Here is a 27,935-nt window from a genome sequence, read left to right on the forward strand (position 1 = left end):
CGCATTCGCAACGAGATCGCCCACGTAGGACACTCCTATAGGTAGCAAAGGATTGATTCACCCCGCGCCGCACCACTTCGCTTAGCGTTCGCGTGTTGTTCGCCTACGTAGTACGCTGCGTAATACAGAGCTCGCTGTGACATACCCCGCGGCCCGCACCGCATCTCCGTCCAAAAGCGCCTACCGTCGTGCGATTCGCACATTCGCACGGAGAAAGCCAATATGTTCTACGAAGAACCTCAGTACCCCGGATGCCGCTCCGACGTGGGGAGTAGTGTGATACCTGCCTTTTTGTATAAATATAAAATAAAATGTGTGTATTATCAAAAAAAAAAACAACATAACCTAGCGGGGCAGCGAGTCAAGCGGAACGGCACGTGTAGCTTTTTTAAGTCTGTGAGCTTTTTATAATCTTTGAATAATGTTTCTAAACTTTACTAATACTTAATATTTGTTTGTTTAGGTAGTTTTGCTATTTATTGTGTAGTTTAGGCAACAATTTGCGATCTACAAATTGAGCTGGAATTATGTATAAATTTACTTATTTACTTCAATAACAATGTAATATTATCCTACTTATAGGTACCAGCGATGACTAACTTGTCTTAAGCCTAATGACAACGATGTCTTGAATTCTTAATGAATGTCGATTTTTAATGGGTCCTTAAAATCGGCTTTGCCTAAAATAAATGTCTAAAAAAGTCAGTATTGTTAACGCCATTACAAAAACATTTTTATGTATAAGCTTTTATAAAAAAACTAACTTGTTTGCATTGATGTTTTACCATCTAACAACTTGGTGGTACTATCTAATTCATCTGCCCACTCTAAAAACCACCAATACCTAAATATTTTCATCGTTTTTGATTTAGATAAACAAAGTAGCTACAAGTCTGCGGTAAACATTATTTATTAGGTACTATTTCAACAAACAAAAACACACTTTAAACCTAAATATCAAAGGTATACATTGCAATGCAACGACCGCCAGGTCGCAATCATCGAAAGTAATTATGCGGACAGCACTTCAATAGTAATTGGCATTACGATAGATGCCCATCTCTCCATGCACTTGCATTGTTGCCTGCGAGTGGCGAGTCTGTGTGAACTGTAACGTGACCTCGAGTTATTGTCGTCTATTAACCGTAAACACAACACAACAACACCGACACCAAACGACAACAACACCAAATAACAACGTTCACCAATGGCAAGTTAAGAGTGTTACGGTGACGTTAGGATTGGTTGTTGTTGCCAATCTGTCAATTTTCTTGATAATATGAGTGCCATTCGCCACCACATTACTGCCGCGATTATGACGTTCATTCCGTCACTCATTTTATCAAGGAAATTGACAGATAAAGCGACGACAACAATGACGCGGCAACAGTAATGCAGCTGCAGTTGACATCTTATCTTATCTTATCTTATTATTTTTGGGGGCCCTTGCGGATACACTTCGACCCATAGGGATCTTTTGTGCAATTACCCCCTAGAGAAGATCCGTCAACTACTCAAGAGCTTTTCCCACCATATCCATGTGTCGGAAGATGGAGCTCATGGGTAGCGTTTATAGTCCTTTGGTTCCAGATATCCTGCTCCAGATATCCTGCTCCAAAGTCCTTCATTCTTTCTCTGGCGAGGGCGTGACATTCACACATTAAGTGTTTCACTGTCTCTTCCTCTTGGCCACACATACGACAATCGGTGTTGTCAGGGTGTACCATCTTGGCCAGAATTCCTTTGACCCCGTAATGGCCAGTAAACACCCCCGTTATGATTTGGAGTTGTCTTTTGCTAAGTTTCCAAAGCTTTTTGCTCCAGCCGGAGTCTACTCCTTGCATAAAGAGCTTTGCATGCTTTAGACCCGTCAGACTGTCCCATTCTTCCTGCTGATGTTTGGTCTTGGTATGGTGTTTAAATTGGTAATTGGTATGGTCTTGCAGTTGACATCAGAACGTCAATTTGCCTAAGAGTTTAGTACATAAGCACCATTCAAACTTTAATAATTTCTTATTGATAAAAATGTTATTTCCAAAATATTCGAACATGTGACATCAAGATGTGATGCCGCAATTAAGTCTTAAGTCTCAAAGAGATCCCTCATCGTATCATAGGGATATGTTCGCCTTTGTACTTTCAATTATGTATCTGTTGCCTGTTTTATATAAAATTCTGAATGTGAAATTGACATTAATTTGTAAATAAATTATATTTGTAAATTCTCTTAACCATGACTAGTATGTATTTCTAAACTATCTTCAACTATCCCTTGCTCGGAAAGCAATTTGAACGACACTCCAGGATTCCTCAACAGTCAACCGCTAAACGTCATAACTTCATATTAATCAAGTCAACATACGACTGTTTGCAACTAAGACAGAAAACAGGATGTTACGGGACTTCGGACGTATTAGGTTACGTTGTCTTAGATGGTTGGTTGACAAGGTCCTCGATTAAGATGACTGTGGGCCAGAATTTGCCGGTTAAACTGGACACATGGTCGTTAAGCTTGATGAAAGACAGTATAAGGACGCTCAAGATTTAGTGCTTTATCGAATGCAGGGAATCAAGGCTGAGAACTTTAATAGCTGATTTTTTTTTTATTTCAAAATCAAAAATAGTTTCAAAATAAAAAATCGTTACATGACTTGCTTAGTTTTTTAAACAATTTTTGAGATTTTGAACAATATTTAATGAGAATAACAATCATCTCTTTATCGAAAACAACTTACAAGGCGACTCAAATAAACAGAAAAAAAACGAAATAATAAAACTTACTAAACCTACTACAACTTATGCTACAGGTAAACAATTTGCCCTAGATCGCCGTCAACGGGCAGGGTGGCCAGAAGGCTGGCCGCGTTGCCTCGCTGTATACCATTAATAAACAGACCATATTGTACAGTCAATGAAATAAACGAAGGCCTAGGTACATACTTTATTTGAGGGTGTATCAGCTAAAAAGTTAATAAGGAGATTGGTCACACAATCGCTTTTTTCCACTCATTAGGCAATTCACCACGCAGCACTTACCGTCTACTTATTTAGAAGCCAAACAACAAGTATTCATATATTTTTAGCTGCTCATATGACCTTTTAAGTGTGAGGGTAGTTTGCAAGCAGGACTTTGTAAATGAGTGACAATTACCTACCACTAGTGGGGAGTGAATGGTAATGATCGTATTTTATTATTCACTGGGCCGTTTGTATTGAGTATAACAAGGTCTTTATGACTAGCGGTTTTAGTAATTAGGTATTTATTTTATGCACGAGGGTATTCTAAGAATTAGTGATATTTCCATGGACGATGTTTATTTTTTTGGATATACGCTCCTGAAATTGACTGAAATATCTCAAAACATACGAGGTTGGGGCCCCAGTGAAAGATTAAATAAATATTATGAATTTAAAAGTCGTTCTATACACCCTTTGATTTCAAATAAGATATTTAACTTGAATTGACATGTTCCAAAGCATCCAGTCTAAAATTCCCTTATTCCAGACCTCACCCAAATTTATTTATACGTATTGTTTACCCGGCTTATCTGAAGTATTCAATAGAAAACAATTTGAAACGTCGATAGCCAATGGCTTGGAAAGATAGGCCGAGCTGTGACGCCTGCCATCGTTGAGTGGCAGGCAATTAGGATCGCGGCCATTTTAAGGCGTGAGCAATAAAAAGGTTGATAAATTCCATAATTTGGAAGGCTTACGTTGTTTTACAGTCGACCGTAATGGATGACTCACGTTAAATAAACTGTTCGGATCGAGGGGTCCAATAAAACCTACTTCGTTTTCTATAGACAACATCAAGTGATCATGATCACCGGGGCTCGGAAGAGGCTTTTCATAGAAAAAGAAGTGCTGGAAGCCTCGGCCCACACCCGACCAGTTCTAGCGTGAGCCATCCTTAAGTCTTCGTCAGTTCTGCAGCTCTTACAAAATCGAGATACAAGTTTGTACTTGTAAATAGAAGCTGCAAACTGCTGCATACAAATCTGGTGTGAAGTGGCCTTAAGTTTTGGCCGCATCGGCCACTTCAGTACAAGTTAAAGACGCTTTCTCTAGACACTTTGTTATTTACCAAGTTGTGCATTTCTGACACTCAAAATTATTACAATAAAAATGCTTGTTGGTAGAGTCTGTTCGGAGAGAGAAGAGTCGTGGAATGTATTGAGCTCCATACATTTCACGATTCTTCTCTTTCCGCATAGACTCTAATATAATATGTACAATACACTTAATACTTACACACTTCAATAAAAGGCAATGGTAGAAATAACAAACTTAAAAGTAGAGGTAGCACAATCGGCCAGTACCTATTGACATTTCAGCCATATCGGTCAGTTTTACAAATTTATTTTATTTTACATTTAACTAATTATCCATAAAAAATGTTTCATTTATTTTTTAAACGCAAAGTCCATTCAGAAACTAAACACATCAATCAAAGTAAAGAAAACTATTATTTAAATATCCTATGAAATTACTTGATTTACCACATGCTTCATTGTACCAACTTCATTTTGTCATGAATAACATTATAGAACAAGCATGCAAGATATTCGTGTATCAACGACCGACTGTTTTATAAACACGAATCCGGGCAACAATATGAAGATTAATCCCCGCTCGAAATAAAAGCATCGCAAGCCTTTATTGAGATGACTGATGAAGACAGGTGCACTCATTAGCCCCCCGCTTCCCTCAACAGTATTAGGGCGCTCAGAAAAACCAGTATAAATGGGTTTTGTGGGTAAACGTGGTTGTTATGAAATTCAAGGTCACGGTTTTGGGTGCCGTTCAATTTTCATACAAACAAAAAACTGTATAATTTCAAGTTGCATATAACGTAACTATATGTAGCATATAACTATTAAAAACACAGCGCTTTAGCAGGGTAGGTTTATTAGTTATCTTTTGTCTCTCAGAGCGGGAATAGAAGCTCCGCTAAGCGGGGCTTCGTCAACTTTTTGGCAAGTCAGCTGTATATGAAAAGATTACATTAAATGACGTGACTATTATACCGATTGTTCATTAAGCAACGTCAAGTGCATACATAATATGGTCTAGCTCTCACATAGGAGTGGCGTGCAGATCCGCATAATGTAAAAACCACGTTCGACTCACTTTACCGTGAGCGATAGGAACACGGCAAGGTGACAAAGCATGCTCATTACAGGATCCGAACTCTGTGAGCTACTACAAGTGATATTGTATTTTTATCACATGACATGACTTTTATACTACACGATTCCTACATTCCATCTTAGCGTTTTCTCGGTTGTATCCTAAAAGTACCCAGGATTCGATTAGGCAAATTAATCCTACGAATCGAATTTAAGCTGTCGTCAGTCATAAAAATATTAAGCTGATTTTATGGTTTAGCTTTTCATAGTCACTCGCGCGACATGTTTAGGAGAGCTTAGGTCTCTGTCTTCAAGCACTAACAGTGCATGAGCAGCGGTTACTATACGCGCAGTGCCGCATCGCGCGATTGATTGAATAATACGTACGTACTTAATTGTAGGGAAATAGCACACAACAATTTAAAAAAAAGCGACTGCCATCTGACCTTCCAACCTAGTGGAAAAACTAAGGATTATTACGATTAGTCCGGCTTCGATGTGTCCTTTCAACGAAAAGCAATTGCAGTTGAATTTTGTGTTCTACAATCAACAAATAGAAAAGGTTAGATTTGATATAAACATACTTCCTTGCCTATTATTAAGTGTATAAATACCTAAACAGTAAGAAAAGTATCAAAGCCAGTATAATAATGGTTCACTGGCTATTTGTAAATTGTGGTATTATTAAAGTTTTACAATTTATAGGTACTTACCTAACATAGGTAAACTTGTAAACTAAGTGTAAAAGTTTACTAAGCTTGTAAACGCAACGGTTCATGCTCCAGGTTTCCACAAACAAAATCACGGTCAAACAACAACGATGACGTGATTATTTTAAGCAGCTATAAAATACTGAGCATAGTGAAACAGAAAAGCGTTAAAAATAAGTCAACTGACTTGAGTGGTGTATTTCATTAAAAAATCTCAATACTGAAAGAAGCTATCAATAGAAATTTATTTTAATGCTTACATCACAAGAATCGTCTAATAGCCGTTACATGTAAATATTCTTCGACAGTCGATTCACTCTCTCGCATGACATCCTTAAGCCTGATGACATAATATTACCGAGACATTTGAACCGCAGTCTATTGCTCACTCGCGAACCGGTCTATCATTCACTCACTCACTCGCGAATGGGAGGTTAAGTTTGATTGCACTCTGAGTGGAGCACTCAGTCAATATTGGAACTTTTGCCGGTTCTGATAGTGGATAAAGAATGTTATATTACTTAAGTGACTTTGTACTGAATGATTCAGTAGTTTAAAGTGCAAAGTATTATTTTGAGTTGGTTTGGCAGGTTTTTATCTATGTAGTTTATTACAAAACTGGACAAAGACAAAGATTTTTCTTCCTCAATTTTGGCAAATTATTTATACAATGAATCTAAATGTAAAAAAATCACCGTTTTTAGCCTGAACTTCAGCCCCGATAAGATGGCATTGAAACTTCTCTTATGCCAATTGGGTCTTTTTTGACCAAGTCGATAAGCTCATATTCATTGAAATTAGCAAGATCTATTTCTGTATCCTGTTATCTAATGGAGTTCAGACCAAAAACTAATTCTGGGCTTATATTGGTTAAGATAGTTGAAGCATTTTTGAAAAAGAACGCTTGTTGATAAAATTTGGTGCCTTTTAGATGTACAGAACCTTAGTTTTTAAATTTCGAGCTTCATCAGGAACGTTAAAATGGTATTCACCTAATACACACTTGCTTCCCAACGCGAACCAAACTTTTACCCAAGACGCACTGATCAAATTGGAACTACTTCAGTATTCACCAACTTCGGCACCAGCGTACGTGTTTATAATTTATTTCAATATCAACACAACTCCGCTGCTATGATCAAAACTTATTAATTCATACAACCGAATAGTAACTATCCAAGGTCTCTGGAGGTTCAGAAACAATACAGTACACGAGACCATTAACATGATAACGAGCTCGGCCGAAGTTCCGGATGGAAGTTACGGCTCTTGGAACTGAGTTGGACAATAATAAGTAGTGTAATTAGGTTTGGATTTTCGAGCAACTATTGTGGATTTGCGTAAATGATTGGGTACAATAGTTCGGGGGGTTATTTAGGAAGTTCTAAAACGTTGAAAGTTCTAAGAATAATATTATATACCTACTCTGAATTTGTTTATTTTTAGTCGGCAATACAGAATGTTATTTGTAGCCGTTAAAACTCTTGGGTTTTTCGAGCCCGGCCATTTATAAGGCGTGCGACGTTAACGAATTAAAAATATGAGTTACAAATATGCCATTTTGTAAATATATTGTTTAGTTACCTACTTGGGTTGCCTTCTTAACCAAAGGCCCTTAAAGTATATTCTCGTACTCCAAAGAGCATTTCCTAAAATAAATGGTTACCATTATTAGAAGTAAACCAAGAAATACGGAGGTTCTTGAAGTTTTCCTTTTTAAGTTTTGTGACAATAGAAATCCAATATCAATTCTTGGAATGTGACTTTCTGTGCTTTTATGTTATTCCAAATGAAATTACTTACGCTTTATATTTTTGGACTCTTAAAATTATTTTAAACACACAAATAAATGCCCTTGGGATTCGAACCGACCGATACCGACCAAGAAGGCTGTCAACTGAACTAGGCTAGGGTACCGTCAAATGTAAAAATAAATAAAAAAAGTAAACAGCAAATCCTTTAATTATTTGTGAAGCCAATTGATTGTATTCGGACAATTTTAATTAACGCACAGTTAATTTCGCTTTCGGGCGTGTTCCCGTTATCGTGGCGCGCCACATTGAAATTGGAGCGAGGTTGCATATGACACACAAAAAGCAGTAGTGTGCGGAATTTGGGGGAATTTTGCCAGAATCGACACGCAGTTATTGCCGTTGTCAGCTGTCAAGTTGGTGATCGTATTGTGTTGCACTACATGTATAAAGTATACTTTTATTCATTCAATAGTATTTATAGTATATATCATAACTATAAATAAGTAGTTACGTGTTGTAAGTCAGTATCCAGACTTATAGTGTATAGTGTAAATTACTATGTTAGCTTGAAGGTTCACTAATGTGTTCCAGAAATTTTTGTTATATTTTTGTTATTGCATATAATGCAAAGTACTTAATGGCAGAAATTTCATGTCGTTTGGCAGAATTGGCGTCGTATCACTTTGCAGATTTTTTTGATTCAGAAAACCATATTTTGACATAATGTTGGTGCTTATAATAATCTTGTAAACGAATATTGATTTCGCTGATAAATATATTTTTGCTTTCCATCAGTTATAATGTAATGTAATAAATATATGTAGTTTCGACGACTTCAATTACCCTCTTTCATTTTCCCCCGTCCTGGGTCAAAACTTAAAAACGATAAAGTGCCCATAGTTTAAGTAGAACAATGTTTTACCTGGACCGAAGCTTTATGCACACTTGGCTGCAAAAGTGCAAAGTGCTCGAAACTATCCGCAAAACTCGTTCATCTGACAAATACTAAAGTCGTGCCAATCGTATAAGGTGCCTGAACTGTCCGATCATTTATCCTCTCGAATTTTATACCCTTTGTAAGTTTCACGCTCTCCTGTAACTTTATGAAGACTCCTTCATGTTTCACCTTTCAGTGCACTTTTTTACCTACTTTATAAAATTTTCACGATAGAAATTACAATACATCTATCTATCTATCTATCTATCTATCTAATCTAATCTAATACCTTTAAACGAAAAATTCTTGTATGTTTATTTATTTATATATTTCGGCGATCTCGGAAACGGCTCCAACGATTTCGATGAAATTTGGTATATGGGGGTTTTCGGGGGCAAAAAATCGATCTAGCTAGGTCTTATCTCTGGGAAAACGCTCATTTTAGAGTTTTTATGTTTACCGAGCAAAGCTCGGTCTGCCAGATATTAAATATTTGTGTTCAAAATTATAAGATTGTGCACCAGGATTGTCATAAACATAATCAACTGCACACTGTTGTACTGCCATTTAATCTATAAAGAATTTTATTTCTCAAAATATTTATTCGCCTTAGATTTTTTTAAATACGTGAATACTTATCCAACATTTTGTTTGGTGAAGTAATCTATATTTTTTTGTTACAGCGGGCGTGCGAACGGTGGACGTTCAAGCCGTAGAGGGCATGGTGGCGCAGTTCCCGTGCGACCTGGGCACCGCGGCCAACGACAAGGTCTACATGGTGTTCTGGTTCCGGGACGATGCTGGCATCCCGCTGTACAGGTCAGTACAATTTATGCTATAAGCAGGTACATATATCCTATCCATAGTGTCTACCATAGTCTACATAACAATAATAACTCCACGGCCGACTTCTGCCACGGCGACTGCTATCAACTCCGTTGCTGTCGCTGGTGTGCTCGCAAGTGGCTGATGTAGCCGATCTTGTTAGTAAAAGTTCGCGAACATTGCGGGCATGTGAGCACACCGTTAACATAATTATAGGGTATTGCCGCAGGTGGTCTGGCTTTTATTTTATCACGCTTGGCATCAAGCTCCAAGCGCCGCCGAGATCCAAAATCGGTTATCTTGGCATTTAGTGCAGCCCGCCATTCCGTACGCACGGCTGCCTGCTGCTCCCATCGCATCTACATATAGTCTACCGATGAACCATCAAATTAGACAAACCACATTTTCTTGTATGCATAACTCATTTGAGTCTTTCCTGTACACATCGCAGTCGTATTTTTTACGACTTACAGGCAGGATATTTTTTTAGTAGATACTTGAGAATCAAATAAGTAGGTACCAGAGTCGTTAACTTTTTTTTGTATTGTCCAAAGAACTGAAGTGGCCTTTTATTGACACACGACTTCTCGGATAGTTGGTTTTTTGAGATAATGGCCGTATAGCAGGCGTATTATTATAGGACAATAATAGGACAGGTTACAAGCGCTGGTAGCCTAGCGGTAAGAGCATGCGACTTGCAATCCGGAGGTCGCGGGATCGAACCCCGGCTCGTACCAATGAGTTTTTCGGAACTTATGTACGAAATATCATTTGATATTTACCAGTTGGTTTTCGGTGAAGGAAAACATCGTGAGGAAACCGGACTAATCCCAATACGGGCCTAGTTTACCCTCTGGGTTGGAAGGTCAGATGGCAGTCGCTTTCGTAAAAAGTAGTGCCCACGCCAATTACTGGGATTAGTTGTCAAGCGGACCCCAGGCTCCCATGAGCCGTGGCAAAATGCCGGGACAACGCGAGGAAGATGATGAATAATAGGACAGGTTACAAGTGATTTAAAAATAATAATAAACTTTCAAAACATTAACATGCCACACTTCACCAAATGTCATACTGTCCCAAAAAAGCACTATATGGAGTTGTATCTCACAACAAAACTGCAACTCAGCTTTAAAGATTCTTTAAAGCAGTAAATTCAAGTGTTAAACAAAGTCGTTTTAGTGCTTGTCAAGTACTAATAGGTCTAAACGAATGGAAATCAGGTTATTTCTACATTGTAAGCGCTAAACAGGGTGTTATTGCAATTGCAAGCCATGCTAACGGCACTCGTTTATAGGTATAACATTCCATTGACTCTGACAATAATAAGTAACAGGCTGTCTATGCCAATACGTTGAATTTGATAGCAACATAATTTGATATCTTAATCATAATATTCTACAATGAGTACTTAAATCATCATCAAAGCGGATTTTTTTAACAATGAAAGAAATATGTTTTTTTTCTAATATTAAATTTCACAATACTCTTATTACCCTGCAATATTTCACGAATAAAACAATAAATTCGATGTACAACTAGCTCAGCACTTAAGGTTTGTATATATGTGTGGCCACTTAATACGAGTATGAAGCGTTTTGAGCATTCTATGGAACGTACTGACATTGACTCTCATTTCTGTAAAGCACTTTTGGTCCTATATAGAAATCCTAATAAATCTACAAAAAGTGACACTTAACTAGCCCACCCCACTCGCCATTCCTTGCTAGTGAGTAAGAACACAACCCCAGGACACGCTAAGGGTTGTAAGCTCGGAGAACAGCCCGGTAAACTTCGCTCCCAATGAGGAAGGAAGCTTTACCCAAGTTTACTCAATGACCTAAAGAGTCTAGGCGAGCTTTGTGGCACTTTGTAGTTTAGTTGCAGGTACTCCTGCATTTTGTGTAGTCGGTGTTGCTAATAAATTGCGCATATTAGTAATTAATGATTTTAAATTAGCTATCATAAATCTGATTTAACAATCTGTTATTTAATACAGTTGCTCAATTCAATTCAATTCAATATATATTTATTTCAGACCAAAATTACAGTCCATATTTGTTAGTTATGTACAGTACTATTTACTTATATCTATGTTAGTTTATCCTAGTCCTATCCTAATAAAAACTTACAAATTACTATTTACAGTCCTGGTACTTAGGAGCGTGCAGCGACACCCAGTGTCTATAAAAAGGGTTATCTAGCCTCTCTCCTATTGCCGCTAAGAAGCCATTGGCGCTGCCTCGCACGCGACACATTTGAGAGGCTACTCGTTTGCGCATTATTGCATAAAAATCATCCATGCGTGCCTCAGCAAACATGCCGGATGCGCTACAAAAACGCGGCAACCCCAATAGCATTCTATACCCGTTATTGAAAAAAGTGCAACTTTATTTAGCTCTTTTGTGTTCGCAAAGTAGGTAGTGCTTTTCTTACTTTACATTTTTTTTTCTGACTGTGATCCATACGCTCACACCAAAGAGTTGGATGTTCAAAAACATTTTTTTTTATGTGTTTTCATCTCTTCTATTGTATTTGACTATACATTTCATTCATTTGACATTTAAATAAAAGCATGCGTTGCGTAATACAAAACACATCTACTTAATAAAACTGTGAGAAATAAAAACAGCATTAATTTAATTCATTGCTAGCAATATTTGCATGGAAAAGTTAGTCCCCTCGCAACAAAGTTGCCACATTGCGAGTTACCGCTATTATGAGTTGAAGTATTAAAGTAAAACAATGGAAGGCAAATATTCTGAAATTTTACTGCAATTACAAAATTATTTGAGTAATATGGTCACTAGATTATGAAAAGACGAGAGGGTGTTGGTATTCATCAGTAACTATTTATTTATTAGTTAGTAGGTGTGCTAACTTGTAAAATGTCGGACAAAAGTTAACTATCTGTAAATTATTTATACTGCTCTGTTTTTATCCTTATTTGTTCGTATATCTTAAGATGTTTGTAAATTTGTTTGATTTTTATTATTTTACAAAACCTCCTGATAGATCCCTAATTTGGTTTCACTGATCAGTACCTAACTCTTCCTGAAAAATTAAGTATGTATCAATATTGTACAACAATATTATTGGAACTGTATTATATATGTATAAGTATTTGTTATCTAGTACCTAAACCAACCCGAAATTATTTGTAAATAAGATAGCTTCCAGGTATTTTTAAAAAGTAGATGGTTCTTGGTAAGGCATATGAAAATTATGATTTTTTCCATTTTATTCCATACTATTTCTAATTTATCTATCAATTTGCCCCGACATAATCGGTTCTAGAAAAATCTTGCCGTGGATCGAAACATGAGTAGCAATTTGCGAGTGAAAGAAGTTGAATCCTTTTTTTTAGGGTTCCGTACCTCAAAAGGAAAAAACGGAACCCTAATAGGATCACTCGTCTGTCTGTCTGTCTGTCTGTCTGTCCGTCCGTCCATCTGTCACAGCCTATTTTCTCCGAAACTACTGGACCAATTAAGTTGAAATTTGGTACACATATGTAAGTTTGTAACCCAAAGATGGTCGTGTAACGTAAATAAATGAATTTTAAATATGGAGGCCATTTTTGGGGGGTAAATGAGAAAATTAAAAAATAAAGTTTTTCTAACTATATCGTGTTACATATCAAATGAAAGGGCTCATTGTAAGAATCTCAAATATATTTTTTTTTTAATAACGTTCTGCGTCTACGTCAAATTGTGATTTTTTTAAATGTATTTAATGTATTCTAAAAACAAAATACCTATTTAATTTTATCGACGACTTTTCAAGTAAATAAATTGCGCGATTGACTTCAAGTCCATTCATCACTGATCGCATTCATTAAGTTTTTGTCCACTCTGTGGAGTTTCACCACAATCAGGCGTCGGAGTGCAGCCGACGGCGATAATTGCCGAAGTTCCCCAAGCCACTCGCCGAGTGCGGTATCAGACAGGAGCCTGATTCCGTTTTAATCATCTGATATGGTTTTCCCTTTTTATTATATGTTCTTCAGCCGCAAACACCGATTGGTCGTCACGGAATTCAATCAGGAGTCGTCCACAAGGCATCTCGCTCGCACTTATTAGTGCGCGTGAGATGCCTGATTGATACAACTGAAGATCGTATCAAAATGAAATGAAAAACTATATGAAATTGTTATAGCAGAATCGGCCTCTACTCGCCTAGCGTGCGGTGACAGACGGGGCTATTTTTGTGGTGAGAGTTATACGCTTTTAATTGCTTCGCTGGGAAATTTGATGGTTAAGGGAAGAAATGAAAAGTGTACTCAAGAGAGAAACACTAGGTAAACTTAATATAAGCGAGCATAAAGATGCGTACACAATTTCCAGCACAAACTTTTAAAATTAAAACAAAAGTAAACACAAACTACACGAGTCATCGTGTATATTGCCGTTTTGAATGTAAATGGGCTGTTTATAAATATATCTTTGTTTCGTTTTTTAGATATGTCCTTATTTAAGGGGCCCACGTAATAGTGGCGCCCAACGTGGGGCCAAAACTATTCCAATAACAGTTAAATCAGGAGCAATTTACTAAAAATTATTTAATTCCATATAAGCGTTGTAGTGCGTCTGTTGTGGTGGTTAAAATCATGGGTTGTGCTGTGTAGAGTAGAAAAATCGTTCTCGAAAAAAATGCTTTAAAATATGTAATACTACACGACGACGACTAGTAATAGTAACGACTACTTACTTATTTCAAAATATTGTGACTTATTTTAAGTCACCAGTCCCCAAATTTATACTACAAATAGCTTTAAAGTGGCCGAGCGTTACTTTTTACATGAAGCGTAAAATGAAGATCATGACGCATCGTTTCAAGTCGTAAACTAAGTTGGCTTCAACGTTACAAGCCTTAAGAGTTCATAACGAGGTTCCCCGGTGATCTCAATCTCGATATTCGTGGCGTCATCGCCTCCAATGAGATAACTAAATAGACAGCGCATAATGATAAGTAATTTTGTACACCTGTAAGATCGCGATCATCTATTTAAAGTTGTACCCCTAAATTTTGTTAAAGAATTTCATTTTATTCAAATTACGAATTCGTTTCTCCATTTTTTTTGCCATTTGGTTAGGTACGTTTTAATGCAACCTTCTATGCTCGTAATAAAACGTACAAACAAAAAAATTATGAAATTTTGGGAACAGTTGTTTTTCTCGTATCGGATCGAGATTCAAAGACAATTAGGTCTTGATCTTTGAAAAACAAGTGTTCCCAAAATTTCATTTGACGTAGTAATTTAAAGTGAGCATGTAAAAATGGTAACTGCTATTCTGTGGTATAGTACTCGTATGCTTTAAAATGCGGAATCTATATAAGGTAATCCATGCTCCTATCTTATATAAAACACTGGAACTTCGCCAGTTCGTAAATTACCAAGTGGACAAATTTTTGATAGCTTTTTAAATATTTTTTCGCGAGTTAGGCACTCACGAAGTTTAATCTCCTGAATAAGTTTTAGCGTGAAGATGACTGTGAGCTGGATAAGGGACTTAATTTAGCCAAGTCTTGTAAGATACGATGTAGCTACAAATAACAGACGCTCTTTCATAAACAATATTTTCTTTCTTTCATATTGTAACACTTACAATTTTCTCGTTTCAATAAAATTACCTACATACAGAATGTATCGATGTATTGGGTCTGTTGTAATAATTTTTTTCTTCAATTGAGAAGTTTTAACTAATGCGGTAGGTAGAAGGTAAAATATTAAATTGTTACTTTATCTAAATATTTTTTGGGTTGCAAGGTTAGTTTGTAAGGTTAATAAAATTGTATAAATAAATTGTTGATTGATAAAATAATAAAAATATTAATTGATTAAGATTAAAATGTAAAATAATAATTCATGCAGTAATAATTTAAAATCGATTATAAATAAGTTAATTCATTAAAATTATATTAGTTTAAGATGTAAAAATAAAATATATACTTAAAGCTTATAATTAAAGCATGCACGTGCAACGTTACAATGTATCTATGGGCCTTAGTTGCCTGACAATAAATGATATTTATTTATTTATTTTATTATCTTCATTTTATTTTATATTATTTATAATATTCGAAATTCGAAGTTAAAATATAATACAATGACCCACTAAATGTTTATTTATTAATTTTGATAAATCTCACAAATAACCTAATACATTGCATAATTAGGTTTGATCAATTCCTAGAATTGATTCCATAGATTTTTTTAGACTTACATTTATATCGGGTATAATGATCGGGTCGCCACTTTCCCGAATGAAGGTTGAGAGAGGCGATGGCTGAGATACGCGTCATACTCGTGAACGGGTGCTGTTTGTGGAGACTGGTCTATTTAAGCTAACACGAGCTATTATATTTAGTAACTTTATTTTTGAGTATAATTACATGGACACACCTCATTCGGTTCTCGTATGCTATTTTATTTTTACTATCATTTTCTTTAATTTAATGAATGTTTTAATTAGGTATACAGGATTTTGACTCTTGGAGACCCTATACATCTCTAAGGATAATTTTATTAACTACTATATATTGTAATCTTTTAGTTATGATGACACTTAGAGACATTTACATCTCTAAATAATTTTAGATTATAGTTTTTGTATCTTTGTGGTTTTTTTTTCAATACTATTGTTATTGCGTTTTTTGTAATTCGACATTTAGAGGCTTTATACATCTCTATGTTAGTTTGATTTGATATTTTCGGCTTAGTTGTATTTTATAATTATTGATGTTTTTTTTTGCTGTATGTAAATTCCATATTGACGTGTAAAAGTGTCCTTGTGGCCTATTTGCTGAATAAATATTGATATTTGATATTTGATATTTGATATCACGGTAACGGAGATTTTCTATCACGGAAACGGAGGTTTAGTTAAGGTATTAATTATAAGAACGTGTTCTTAGTCAAACTAGAATACTCCAACTTATCTCGAAGGCGGAACATTGTACTCACAGTATAACTTATAGTTTATCTTCCTCGAATTCTCTTCTTGTATACCTTTCTTAAACTCCTGGCTCATATAAGCGACATGCTCGCAAAGTTTTGGATTAAGCCCGCTTATCAATGGAGTTATTCATTAGCATAGTGTATTCGCCGTTGCATTGTGTACGAAGTTGGAAGAACTTCATATCACGCGGGCATCCTTAATTCATGAGGGTGCTGGATTATGGATTTGGTCGAACTGGATTTAATCAAAGAAACGTGGTGAAACGCTTTTCATCTGAGAGAAATATACGTGAATGTCATAAAAATGCCATGTTAAATTTAAAATACTCATTTGCGCAATTTGGATACAGTTTGAAAAGTTCCTAAAAACTCACTATGAAACAAGGTTCGAACCTCCGGTTTGAATAGGATAATAACTGTCCCTTAACATTAATTTAATTTAAAATATAATCGTTAATATACTTATATAAATACTTGACTTGTGTCTTATAAATTATTACAGTTTATTTAATTTGGAAGGCAATTAAAACACACGGAATAAGACATTTTAAATTAAAAGAGAATTTCATAATAGTTTAGATTGTTTAGGTTAACAAAAACAGGTTCAAAGGTTCGTCCTACGATTTTAAAATAATCGTATCTGTTTTAGGCTCTTTTAGAAATAGGTAAATAAATTGATACTTTCATAGAAAATCATAAATGAAATTCCATGAATAGTGTCGAATTTAAACCAGATGTTAGCAATTATTTCCAGTCTACAGCTCTTAAGCCATTTCATTAATAATTGTTTACAAACGGCATCAAAGAAAAGCCCCGCTTATTTACGTGCTAAATAATTAATCCGCGTTAAGGAAGTCATTGTCTAAGTTCATGAATCGCACTCCACGTCCCCTGTAGGGCGTGGCTGTGCCTCAGTAGCAGATGTGGATGAAGAATTTTTGAGATTTACAGATGTGGATATTTTTGATTCAGTTCAGATGCTCGGATCAAATATTTTTATTTGTTTTGTTTTGCCAGCCAAGATAAAAAAATATCGTAGTTTTAGTAATTTGACATTTAATCCGCTTTAATATTCACGGAAAAAAATAAGCTTTAGCAAAGTACCAATTTGGCTTCGTTAAAATTTATGTAGTTGAATAGAGCCAAGACTTATTTAAAATGCGGAATACTTAAAATTTTGTTAGCTTTGCTTTGCTAAACATTCTTGGTTGTTTTAACCAAGTACTAATTTGTTTTCAAACGCGTGTTATTCAATTTTAATAAATTTAATTGCATAATTTTACCAACTTACGGTAACCTTGACTTCTTTGATTTTAACAACGAACTTTGCAGGCTCCTTCCTAGCCAAGTCACTCGGTTGTAGACAGCAAAAACTTATTTAATTCATTTTCTCAATGTTGCTTGCTATGAGCCTGTATTGAATTGAATCATCCTTTGTTCACAAGAACATATGGTACGTACAAGGGATGTTACAATAAAGATACTGAACCTTAATACATTCGGCCGTTAGGCATGTGAAAATTAGTTGGTTTAAACCAAACAAATTCCAGGATTGCGGATGTTGAAATCTGTACCATCTCCCTAGATACAGGGTGCAGCGAGGCGTCACCTGTTCGTTACGCAATAATTAACGCACAAGAACTTCCTGTATTAATTAAAAAAAACTTACCATTTAAAAGTTACCGAATATTTCACCGTAGCCACTTAAGACAAATTGCTTTGGGTGTTTTTTCACCGTAATTTCACCGTTCGTTGGTGCCCGCGGCTTGTACAAGCCGACACCCTTTGGAACGTACGAAATGCCTTTAAAAATTCCTTCGTCCGACTGTCGGGTCCTCGGAATGCTTTCGGGATAATGAAAGCGCCATCTTGTAGATTAGTTTCTCTCTAATGAACGGGATGAACTCTGAACTCTTTAAGGAGTTCGCTAGGGGGAGTTCAAAAGATTTGCGTGAATGGAAGTCTTGTGTTTCAGATACCTAGTTGTGTTTGTTTTTAAATGCATATATGAAAACACAGTAGGTACCTATATAAAAAGCAAAGCAAGTAAAAACCTTTCTTATTAATTAGGTAGGTAACATAAAAATAATGGCGCCATTGTAGAATTTTGTAATAAAATAGTAGACGCCATTTAGACAGTATTCTGTAATATATCTATATTTTATTACAATGTTATTTAGGTACAGGTCAAGTGTACAAATATCGGTGTTTACAATTAACCCAAAATTATTCTTAATTCGCTGATATAGGAGCTTATATGGGACATATTTTTGAGTATGATGCGTGCACCTATATTTTTACACTTGACTGTACTGTTGCTAAAATACCCTTAACCAATTAAATGTTCTCGCTGCGCTCATGTTTCTAAGCTCCAACCAAATTTACCTGTCCACAGTAAAGTACGGTACCTAAACAAAAACAAAACAGAGAAATACAATTCCACAATGCAATTGAACCAAATTTACATTTCAAAATTACCCGTCCCGCGATAATTTTAAGTAAATTAAAAAAATCCAGCAATCAATCTGGGCCCCAAATTGTTACAATTCAATCAGGGTCCTAACGCGGCACGGTGATAAATTATGCCGCGCACGACATCCAAATAACATCCGTCTAATGAAGGGGCTAATAAAGGCCGCGAAGCGCCGCTTTCCCGGCCGCTGCCCCTCATAGCTGCTATAACAAGCGTGTTTTGCTGCTAGGTTAGGATGCTATTTGGGTGATCATGATTTTAAAAAAAGTTGTAATAGTTATACCTGACGGTTAAACTTGTGAGTTCTAGACTTTTTGCATTAAAGGTTAATCAGGTCAGGTGATTGAGTAGATAATACTGAACAACTTCCACTTTGAATTTAGCAACGAAATTGCAAAAAAAAACCTGTCCAATAAAAGCATAAATATCTGACCATAATAAAATCGCCAAAATACTTTTCACGTTTTCTTCAATCCCTTTCAAAAAAGTTATTCAGTATGCTATATAAACTATTCTTGCAGAATATAGCTCGGGGTTCGGAAATACCCACTATTTTTAAACTTGAAAGGTCTATATTTAGACTCAATATTACTCGAGCAACCAAAGTAATCCGACTCGACTGTAACTGACACTTAACATGAAAGGAAATATGTCTATATAGATTAAGAAGCTAAATTAAGAATCACCAAAGTATCACTTGAATAAGTTTTTTAGGGTTCCGTAGCCAAATGGCAAAAAACGGAACCCTTATGGATTCGTTATGTCTGTCTGTCTGTCTGTCCGTCTGTCTGTCCGTCCGTATGTCACAGCCGCTTTTTTCCGAAACTATAAGAACTATACTGTTGAAACTTGGTAAGTAGATGTATTCTGTGAACCGCATTAAGATTTTCACACAAAAATAGAAAAAAATTTTTTTTGGGGGCTCCCCATACTTAGAACTGAAAGTCAAAACATTTTTTTTCATCAAACCCATATGTGTGGGGTATCTGTGGGTAGGTATTCAAAAATGATATTGAGGTTTCTAATATCATTTTTTTCTAAACTGAATAGTTTGCGCGAGAGACACTTCCAAAGTGGTAAAATGTGTCCCCCCCCATATATGATGTACATTACCATGCAAACTTCCACCGAAAATTGGTTTGAACGAGATCTAGTAAGTAGTTTTTTTTTACGTCACCTTAATACGTCATAAATACGGAACCCTTCATGGGCGAGTCCGACTCGCACTTGGCCGCTTTTTTATCTCTTACCTGTTCCTAAAACGACGAGCACAGTCGGATGTGTTGCTCAAAGGGACGTTTAAGAAACTGTGGCTATCTTGTTTCTATCGTATAGTTTGTTTATTTTTTTTTTCACTCTTCCTCATTTCCCCATTCCTTTCTAGTGTGATATATGCTTATGAATTTATATCCTGTGTGTTTTCGGTACCTTGTTGTACATGCTGCTTTGTTGTTGTTTGTTTCAAAGGTTAACTAGAAGAGATCCCTCAAAGGGATAAGTTCGCCTTTGTAAGTAGAAAGGCGAACTTTTCAATTTGGAAGTAACTTTTATTATGTGTTATTATACAATAAAGAGTTTACTGTTACTAAGACAATATCGAAATTGTTCATATAACTGTAGAGTTGTCCAAAAGGTAATCAATGTTTACGACCATAGCGCATGATATTATTCGTATACAAAGCATTAAAACCACGGCCCATAACCGTACAAATGAAAAGCACCAGCTTTGTGGCTCACTAGATCTGATCGGAACCTCTCTAATTACTCGCGGGTCAGATATAGCTTACAAATCACTAATACTATTCCGAATTAGAGCGTCATGTTCGACGCAAATGATCCACGCTTCAACAGAATCACTACCACTTTAAGCTCGTAAATATAAGCGATAAACACAAACTCATGCTTGACCATCGAAAACGATGCTCGGTTTTGTTTCTAATAGTATTGGAACAGAGTTCAAGTTCGCTTGTGTGTTTTGACTATATAATTTGCTATTATATTGACTTGTATTGATATTAGTGATAGAGTTTGTTTTTGTTTGTATCCGTGATAGTTGATAGCTTGCCAAAAAGTCACGTTTCTGGCGTAGCGGGGGTAGTTTACGATAATTCGGGTTATTCGCGGCGCGTGTTTTAGTGGATCTCGTTATCTTTCGAATAATTGTCATTGGTGTTGTGTTTTTGCCGGAAATGATTATTTGCTAAATTAATGATAATATCATTTCATTCGTCGGTTTCGATGTGCTGCAAACGTGTGGATATCACGATAACTATGGGTTATATGATCGCACTCATTTCTGGCATGATAAATGAGTGTTACCGTTAAATACTTTATTTACAGACAATATATTACAGCGGAATGTATTTGTTTTATGTCTGTTGCATATTTTTTCTGTATACATTTTTTTAACTAGGGGAGCTTGTTGTAATAGTTTTAGGAGGCCTGTATTGTCTAAAATATATATAATTTTATAATTCTGAGTACGAGGGTTTGTAAAGTATTGCACTAATTCGGATTACAAAATAATTTTAAATGTTTAGGCATCTTTTACACTAGACACTTTTAGAAAAACTGGGAGTTGTTACAACTTACCCCGTAATTGGGGCTTGTTGTAACAGTTTTAGGAAAAAGGCTTGCATTGTCTAAAATATGTATAATTTTATGATTCTGAGTGAGGGTTTGTAATCTAAGCACTAATTCCGATTACAAAATAATTTTTAATGTTTACGCATCTTTTACACCAGACACATTTTGAAAAACTGGGAGTTGTTACAACTTATCCCGTATTTTTTTTTTCAATACCTGGTCGAAACAGAGCTCGTATCACATCCTCTCGCTTCGATGTCTGGCGGAGCAATGGCGGTGTTTACGTTATTCCTCGAGTTATAAGAAAGTCTTTCAGCAAAAAAAAATTAAAATGTTTTTAATTCCCCGTCAAAATTGAGCGTTACTACTTACCCTTGTTACATTAAGCCCCCGGCTCCCCTACGAGTACAAATTAAGATATTATGATTGTTTATTTTTGTCAATTTTGTATGTTTTCCTTTTTTGTTCATTAATTTTGTCTTCGTCTTGATTATTTTACCGGATGGTCTCATCGGAAGATCCACGCTAGAAGTCGCCAGCATCATTGCATTTCGTGGCACTTTCTCCTTCCTATTTTTTTCTGTTTTGTATATTTTTCTCTTTTGTGCTTAGGAATAAATTATTCCTATTCTACAATGAACCGATAATGTGCCACTTGAATATGGTTTATTTGCATAATTTCGGCGTTGATGACGGCAATTTTCTAAGTTTGTATTTTTTACGAGCTGACGAAACGCTTGCTAGTAAGCATTTACCGTCGCTAATGGTCACCTGCAACACCAGATGTGTTGAAAGTGCATTACCGGCATTTAAAATGGGAGTACGCTCTTTTCTTGAAGGTTTGAAGGTAATATCGGCCGGAAATACCGCGGGTAACAACAGTTCACTCCACAGTTTAGCTGTGCCAGGCAGGGAGTTATTTTCCTTCACCCACCTTCAGTACTTAGTGTTCACTGAAACCTTGTAGAAGGTCGCAACTAAAAAGCAGACTGGCAACCATTTAACTGAGTATCAGAGGAATATTCCTGCCGGGAAGGAACGGACTTATTTCCGGTGCCGGCGGACGCGGTGCGTCCGGCCGCCGGTTGCGTCACGTGTCTGCCTTATGTACCTACGTGTGTTAAATAGTTCAATGGTCGAAGTTGTGTTTCTAATATTTATTGATAAATAGAGAAATAATAGGTACTTCATTGACGATAATTTTATTCACTGTACGTATGTGGATCTTAACCTTTCGGCGTATGCGACATTGAAATTATTAATTTAATAGACAGAAATCTCATCTCATCTCAGAATGATTGTCAGGTACCACCTAAAGAATTAAAATTTATGTAGGTACGTGACTCAGACATTTGAAAACGAGGGGCATATTTTGTGTTATTTTGCCAGTCTTATGTAATATTTATGTACCTAAATCATTCTACTCATTTTCAGCTAGTTTAATTTTAAAACTTTACTACAAAATGAACTATTAATACAGACGACGTCCAAACTAGACTAAAACATTAAAACAGTCTTCGTTTGAAAAGGCTAGCGTAAAAATAAGCAATATAAAACTGACTATATTTTATCACAGCTTTTATGGACATTTTAGGCCATTTTCTACTCAAGCGCTAGAAACAGCCGTTACTCGTCAATATGGATTTTAGCGACAACATTTGGCACTTAAATTTTGATGCCTTGCTCTAAGCGTTGTAAACTGAAAACGTTAGTTTAATGGAATCAAAATATAGCAGTAGTCGGATGCACAAAATGTGAATTCTAATCTGATGTTTGTTTGATTTTGCACGTAGAATTTATATACTTTTTATCTACATAAACGCAATCCTCATTGGTAAATGTTTTTGGATGTTAATTAGGTAGGTATAAATTATATTTTAACACAGTTTGATCATAGCTAAGCCCCTTGTTTATTTTTTTTACACTTTTTAACTAATTATAATAATGCGAGGCATAAAAGAGACAAGCAAGAACTTGCATGCAAATTTACGTTACATTGCCGACTACTAAAGGTAAAATGCATTCAAAAGTTTGATCAGATACCGCAATATAATGAAAATTGCTAGTCGCTCGCTTAAGAGTTAGAACATTGTCACTTTGTTTGTATGGAAAATCATCGTCCACTTTCCTCTTAAAATCAAACGAGTACCTATTACTATTTTATAGGCCAACCTAATTCACCTGACTGAACGTTTGAAGTTATAATTAGCAGATGTTCAAACTGTTGATAGAATCATCCAACTTTCCGTTACTCCGGACTATCAAAGTGCTAAGTAAGTTAGAGCAGATTTCGAGACAAACAGAGCTAATTTAAATGTACAGGTCACGCCGCAACTTTAATTGGAAAGGCGAGTGGAATCGCAGCGGCGGAAAACCAAAGTAGTCCAATCAAAACGGCTGTTTGTAAACACTATTTCAATTTCATACTGAGTCTTGGACTACAATATAAGAGCACATTATTTTGCTTGGTCCTGTGCGGATTCACGCCAGCTTTCAATTTCATATTAAGGTCAATACGGGTCTGGCTGGCTTAATGGCTTTCACATAAGGGCCAGTTTTTACTTGCGTTTACTTAGTGGCATCGCGCTTACTTGCATGGTAAATAGGCACTGGCCAGTAACACTTATCCGTTTATAAATTGAAGATTTAAAAAAATGCTTAGTTATGAGGCAACAGGAGTGGTCATTTCTCCATACAAACGTACTCGACTGTTTCCTCCGTGGGTTTTGAAGCTAGAGCAATGATTTTTTCAACACAGATTAATATTGTCAATATCTGTGTCGAACCGTTTTGCTTATTTTGATATTTTTATTTTTTAAGGCGCTATAGCCTTTCAAAAATGGCCAAAATGGCCTAATTGACTATGCCGCAATGAGAGGCATGGTATTCAAAACTGATATCAATTAGCCAAAATAGCAAAACGGTCCGACACAGATAATTTCATAATCATTTATATTTCCAAATTTGGTTACGATTGGTTAAGTTTTGGAGGCGAAAACAGTCGAGTACGAAACCTCGATTTTTGAGATTTTTACGCAGGATTTTTCGCCTTGTCCTTATCGCACTAGTTTTAGGAGCTGCTTCCGTTAGCGAGACGGGTATATTTACCTAAAATATTTAAATCTCGGCTCCTATTTCGTCTTATTTATCCACACATTTATTTCTAAGCATTTTTTTAAATCTTCAATTTATAAACGGATAAGTGTTACTGGCCAGTGCCTATTTACCACGCAAGTAACCGCGATGCCACTAAGTAAACGCAAGTAAAAACTGGCCCTTATGTCCCACTGATAAATAAATGAATTGACTAAGTATTTGGAGGATGTTAAGGATTTTTTATTTACCTACACGTACCCCCAATCTCATCAATCGGACTAATCCTAGCCGGGAAATGCTTTTACCTCTTCTCTAATTAAAAAATCTTATGCAGTTTTATCGCTGATAAGAGTTTCGAGCGTTTGTTTGTTCAGAAATGTACTGGCTGGAGAGAAATTTAAATTTGGATAAAATGCTTCCTGTGAGTGAAAAGGTAATTCCACTGGGCGAATTACGGGCATTATAGGTAGCTACCACGGAAATTGTAGGTATGTACACACAATTTGTCTGTATAGGTAGGCATCAATTAGTGTATAAACTCCTTAGGGCACACCGTTGAAAATATTTTGGCGTAACCATGGCAACGCGGTACAAGCAAAAGATGTAATTTATACATTGTCAAGCACCCATATATACCTAGTAATAATACCGCATTTTGATCATTTCGCCATTACTCAGTTCAATGGGGTCGAAAATGCCCTGAATGATTTCGTTAAGAGATAGAAAGATAATTTTATTCATAAAAAAAATGTACATGTCAGTACTAGAGATACTTTCAGTAATATTGTAGTGTCAGAGATGGTATGGCTGTGCCTGCTTTGTTGGTTTTGCTCAACTTTGTATTTAGGTATCCCATAGTTTATTTATTACCTTTGCCTGTTTGTAATATTTGCCTGGAAAGCGCATTCAAAATGTATCTCTCAACATTAAAGTTATCGTGTCCCACTCGCACTTATAACGCTCCAAGGCGTAAGAGGAATGCAGTTACCTAGTTTAATATTGGTATTATATTTTTAAAATCAGAATATGTACGTGCCGCCTGGGACTGACCCGAGGCTGATTAAAGCCGCTTTCAGGGCAAAATGTGATTTACTCGTGAACAGCCGTATTTTGAGTTGACGCTCACCGGCCTAGTTAATTTAATAGCTGAAGCAAAATGTTGCGTATTTTAATAACTACCACGTGGACTAGTCAAATAGTAGACCTGCGAGCAATGCCGGGAGCATTTATTGTTGTGCCTGCATATTGTATACAGAGTGAGTGAGTAACATTAGTACTAAACGAGTTTTATCGGTAACTTAAGTAATTATACACTTCCAAAACCACTTGAAACAAAACTAGTTAAAGAAATAACTGATAGAACTTGAAAACAACATGGAATAATTCGATCGATTACATTAAGTGGCATGTTATGTAGCGGGGAGGGAAATGTCGGTTTCGTTACATGGTAATTTGACGTGTGAATCGTTCGGGGAGCTTGGACTTAAATAGGGTTCCATGCCAATCTCACTTTGTTACAAGATACACTTTACAAATACCTTTTTTTCGGTACCTCAATAAATATATAGCAAATTTAAAATACAAAATTATTTCCAGATTTAAAAGTATCGTTGAGGCCGATTCGAACTTGAATCGTTAAATTGTTATCTTGTTTTGATAAAACCTTGACGAATGTTTAATAGGCTGATTGGTATGCGTATAATGCATGTCATCAGGCATAACACTTAGTAGTGCGTGAAGTCCGTAATGCCATTAGTAATTAGTTGTTAAACCAGAATCTCCCACAGCTAAACTATGGAATGAACTATCGCCCCATGTATCTCCACCGGTAAGACTTTCAATCCTTCAAGAAAAGAGCGTACTGCCATCTTAAGTGCCAGGAATACACTTAATACCCATGTGGTGTAGGTATCCATGGGCGACTATAATTACATACCATTGATTCGTCTATTCGTTTGCCTCATAATATTATAAAACTAAACGCTTTAAACTTTAACGCTTACCAAGTTTTTGAATATTTGTAGTTTTTAGTTATACTCTTGTATGTAATTTTAGTTTTAAGTTTATCACGAATAAAATACTTGATTCTGAATACTTGATTCATAATATTATATCATAACAAAATCTGTCTTCCTGTTCCAACGGGCCTGTAAATAAAAAGAAAAAGTTCATAATACCACTTAGGCAAATTTCTTCTGAACTCGATTAGGTTGACATCCGTGACATCCAGGTATGACTAGACTATCCTGGATCTGACATTTAATCTACTAGAAGCCCGAGCCGCGGCATCTCAAAATGATGTAACTACACCGAAATTACAATGAAATAAATTACTTTTTCTAATTTTAAATGAGCATGCCCAGAGGGAATAAGGAAAAAGTAATTTTGTACATTAATAGATTTGCGAGATTAAACAGTTACATTACCGTCGTTTGATACGGGTGGTGTTTTTCGGGATATCTCTATTAGGGTTCTATCAGTTATGTCACTATTGTAAGGCTTAGTACCCACTGCGATGTCTATCTTTGTCTTTTGTATGTATTATATTAATTTTGTTGTTATATTCATGTTACCTGTCGTGATTGTTTCTCATCGGAAGATCAGCGCTGGAAGTCGCCAGCAACATGCTGAGGTGAGACCATTTCGTGGCACTTTCTCCTTTTTTATGTTTCTCTACTTGTATAATTTTCTTTTTTGTGTTTGTGCTCACGAATAAAAATATTTCTATTCTATTCTATTCAATTAATTTCTTGTGGTTTCAGTGCGTGCGCTTATGAAGCATGCCATACGTTACAATTGTTGCAGTTCTGAAACCGCAAGAAATTAATCGCAGTGCGTTCTAAGCCTAAGGCCCAAGATACACTTGTAAGTTTTACTTACGTAAGTAGGGACACAGCTATACTACAGAATGAGAGATGAATATCGTTAGCTCATTCCAACAAATAGCTTTGTCCGTACTTACGTGAGAAAAACTTACAAGTGTATCTTGGGCCTAAGGCAAGTAAAGTAAGAAATTTTAATAACAAAACTTCCGTGAGACAAATACATATTAAATATATTAAAAACACACAAACACAACATAACAACAAAACACAAACAAAAATCTAACATGTATGTGTAAAATAAACATGTCGAGCGTTTTTCGACTTAAAATACGTGAGTGACACACGTTTTTAATATATTTAATAAAGTAAGAAATGTCACACTTTCTCTCCGACATTAGGCATGTACGGCTACCATCAGTTTGTCACTGACATAAACGCCGTCGAGAACGTAATTTACTTTCTATACATCTCGCTCGTACTCGCATATATTAGTGCAAAAGAGATGTATAGAAAGTAAATTACGTTCTCGATAGCGTAAATGTCAGTTTTGACTCTGTCAGTGACTCATGGTACGGGCTCTGAGATACCCTTGTAAGTTTTACTTAGGTACGTAAGTCACAGTTATACAACAGAATGAGA

At 36.0% G+C, this 27,935-nt stretch overlaps 1 protein-coding gene across 2 annotated transcripts in view; it reads left to right on the forward strand.

Moving 5' to 3' along the window:
- The window catches only part of LOC134647777 (nephrin), a 514,499-nt gene that overhangs the window by 96,825 nt on the left and 389,739 nt on the right, over positions 1–27,935 (forward strand). For both annotated transcript variants that reach the window (XM_063502080.1, XM_063502081.1), the window contains exon 2: positions 9,217–9,352. In XM_063502080.1, coding sequence (XP_063358150.1) covers positions 9,217–9,352 — 136 coding nt within the window. The remainder of the gene's footprint in view (positions 1–9,216; positions 9,353–27,935) is intronic.

The sequence above is a fragment of the Cydia amplana genome, chromosome 5 (genome assembly GCF_948474715.1).
Source record: "Cydia amplana chromosome 5, ilCydAmpl1.1, whole genome shotgun sequence".
In the NCBI taxonomy this organism is placed as follows: Eukaryota; Metazoa; Arthropoda; class Insecta; order Lepidoptera; family Tortricidae; genus Cydia; species Cydia amplana.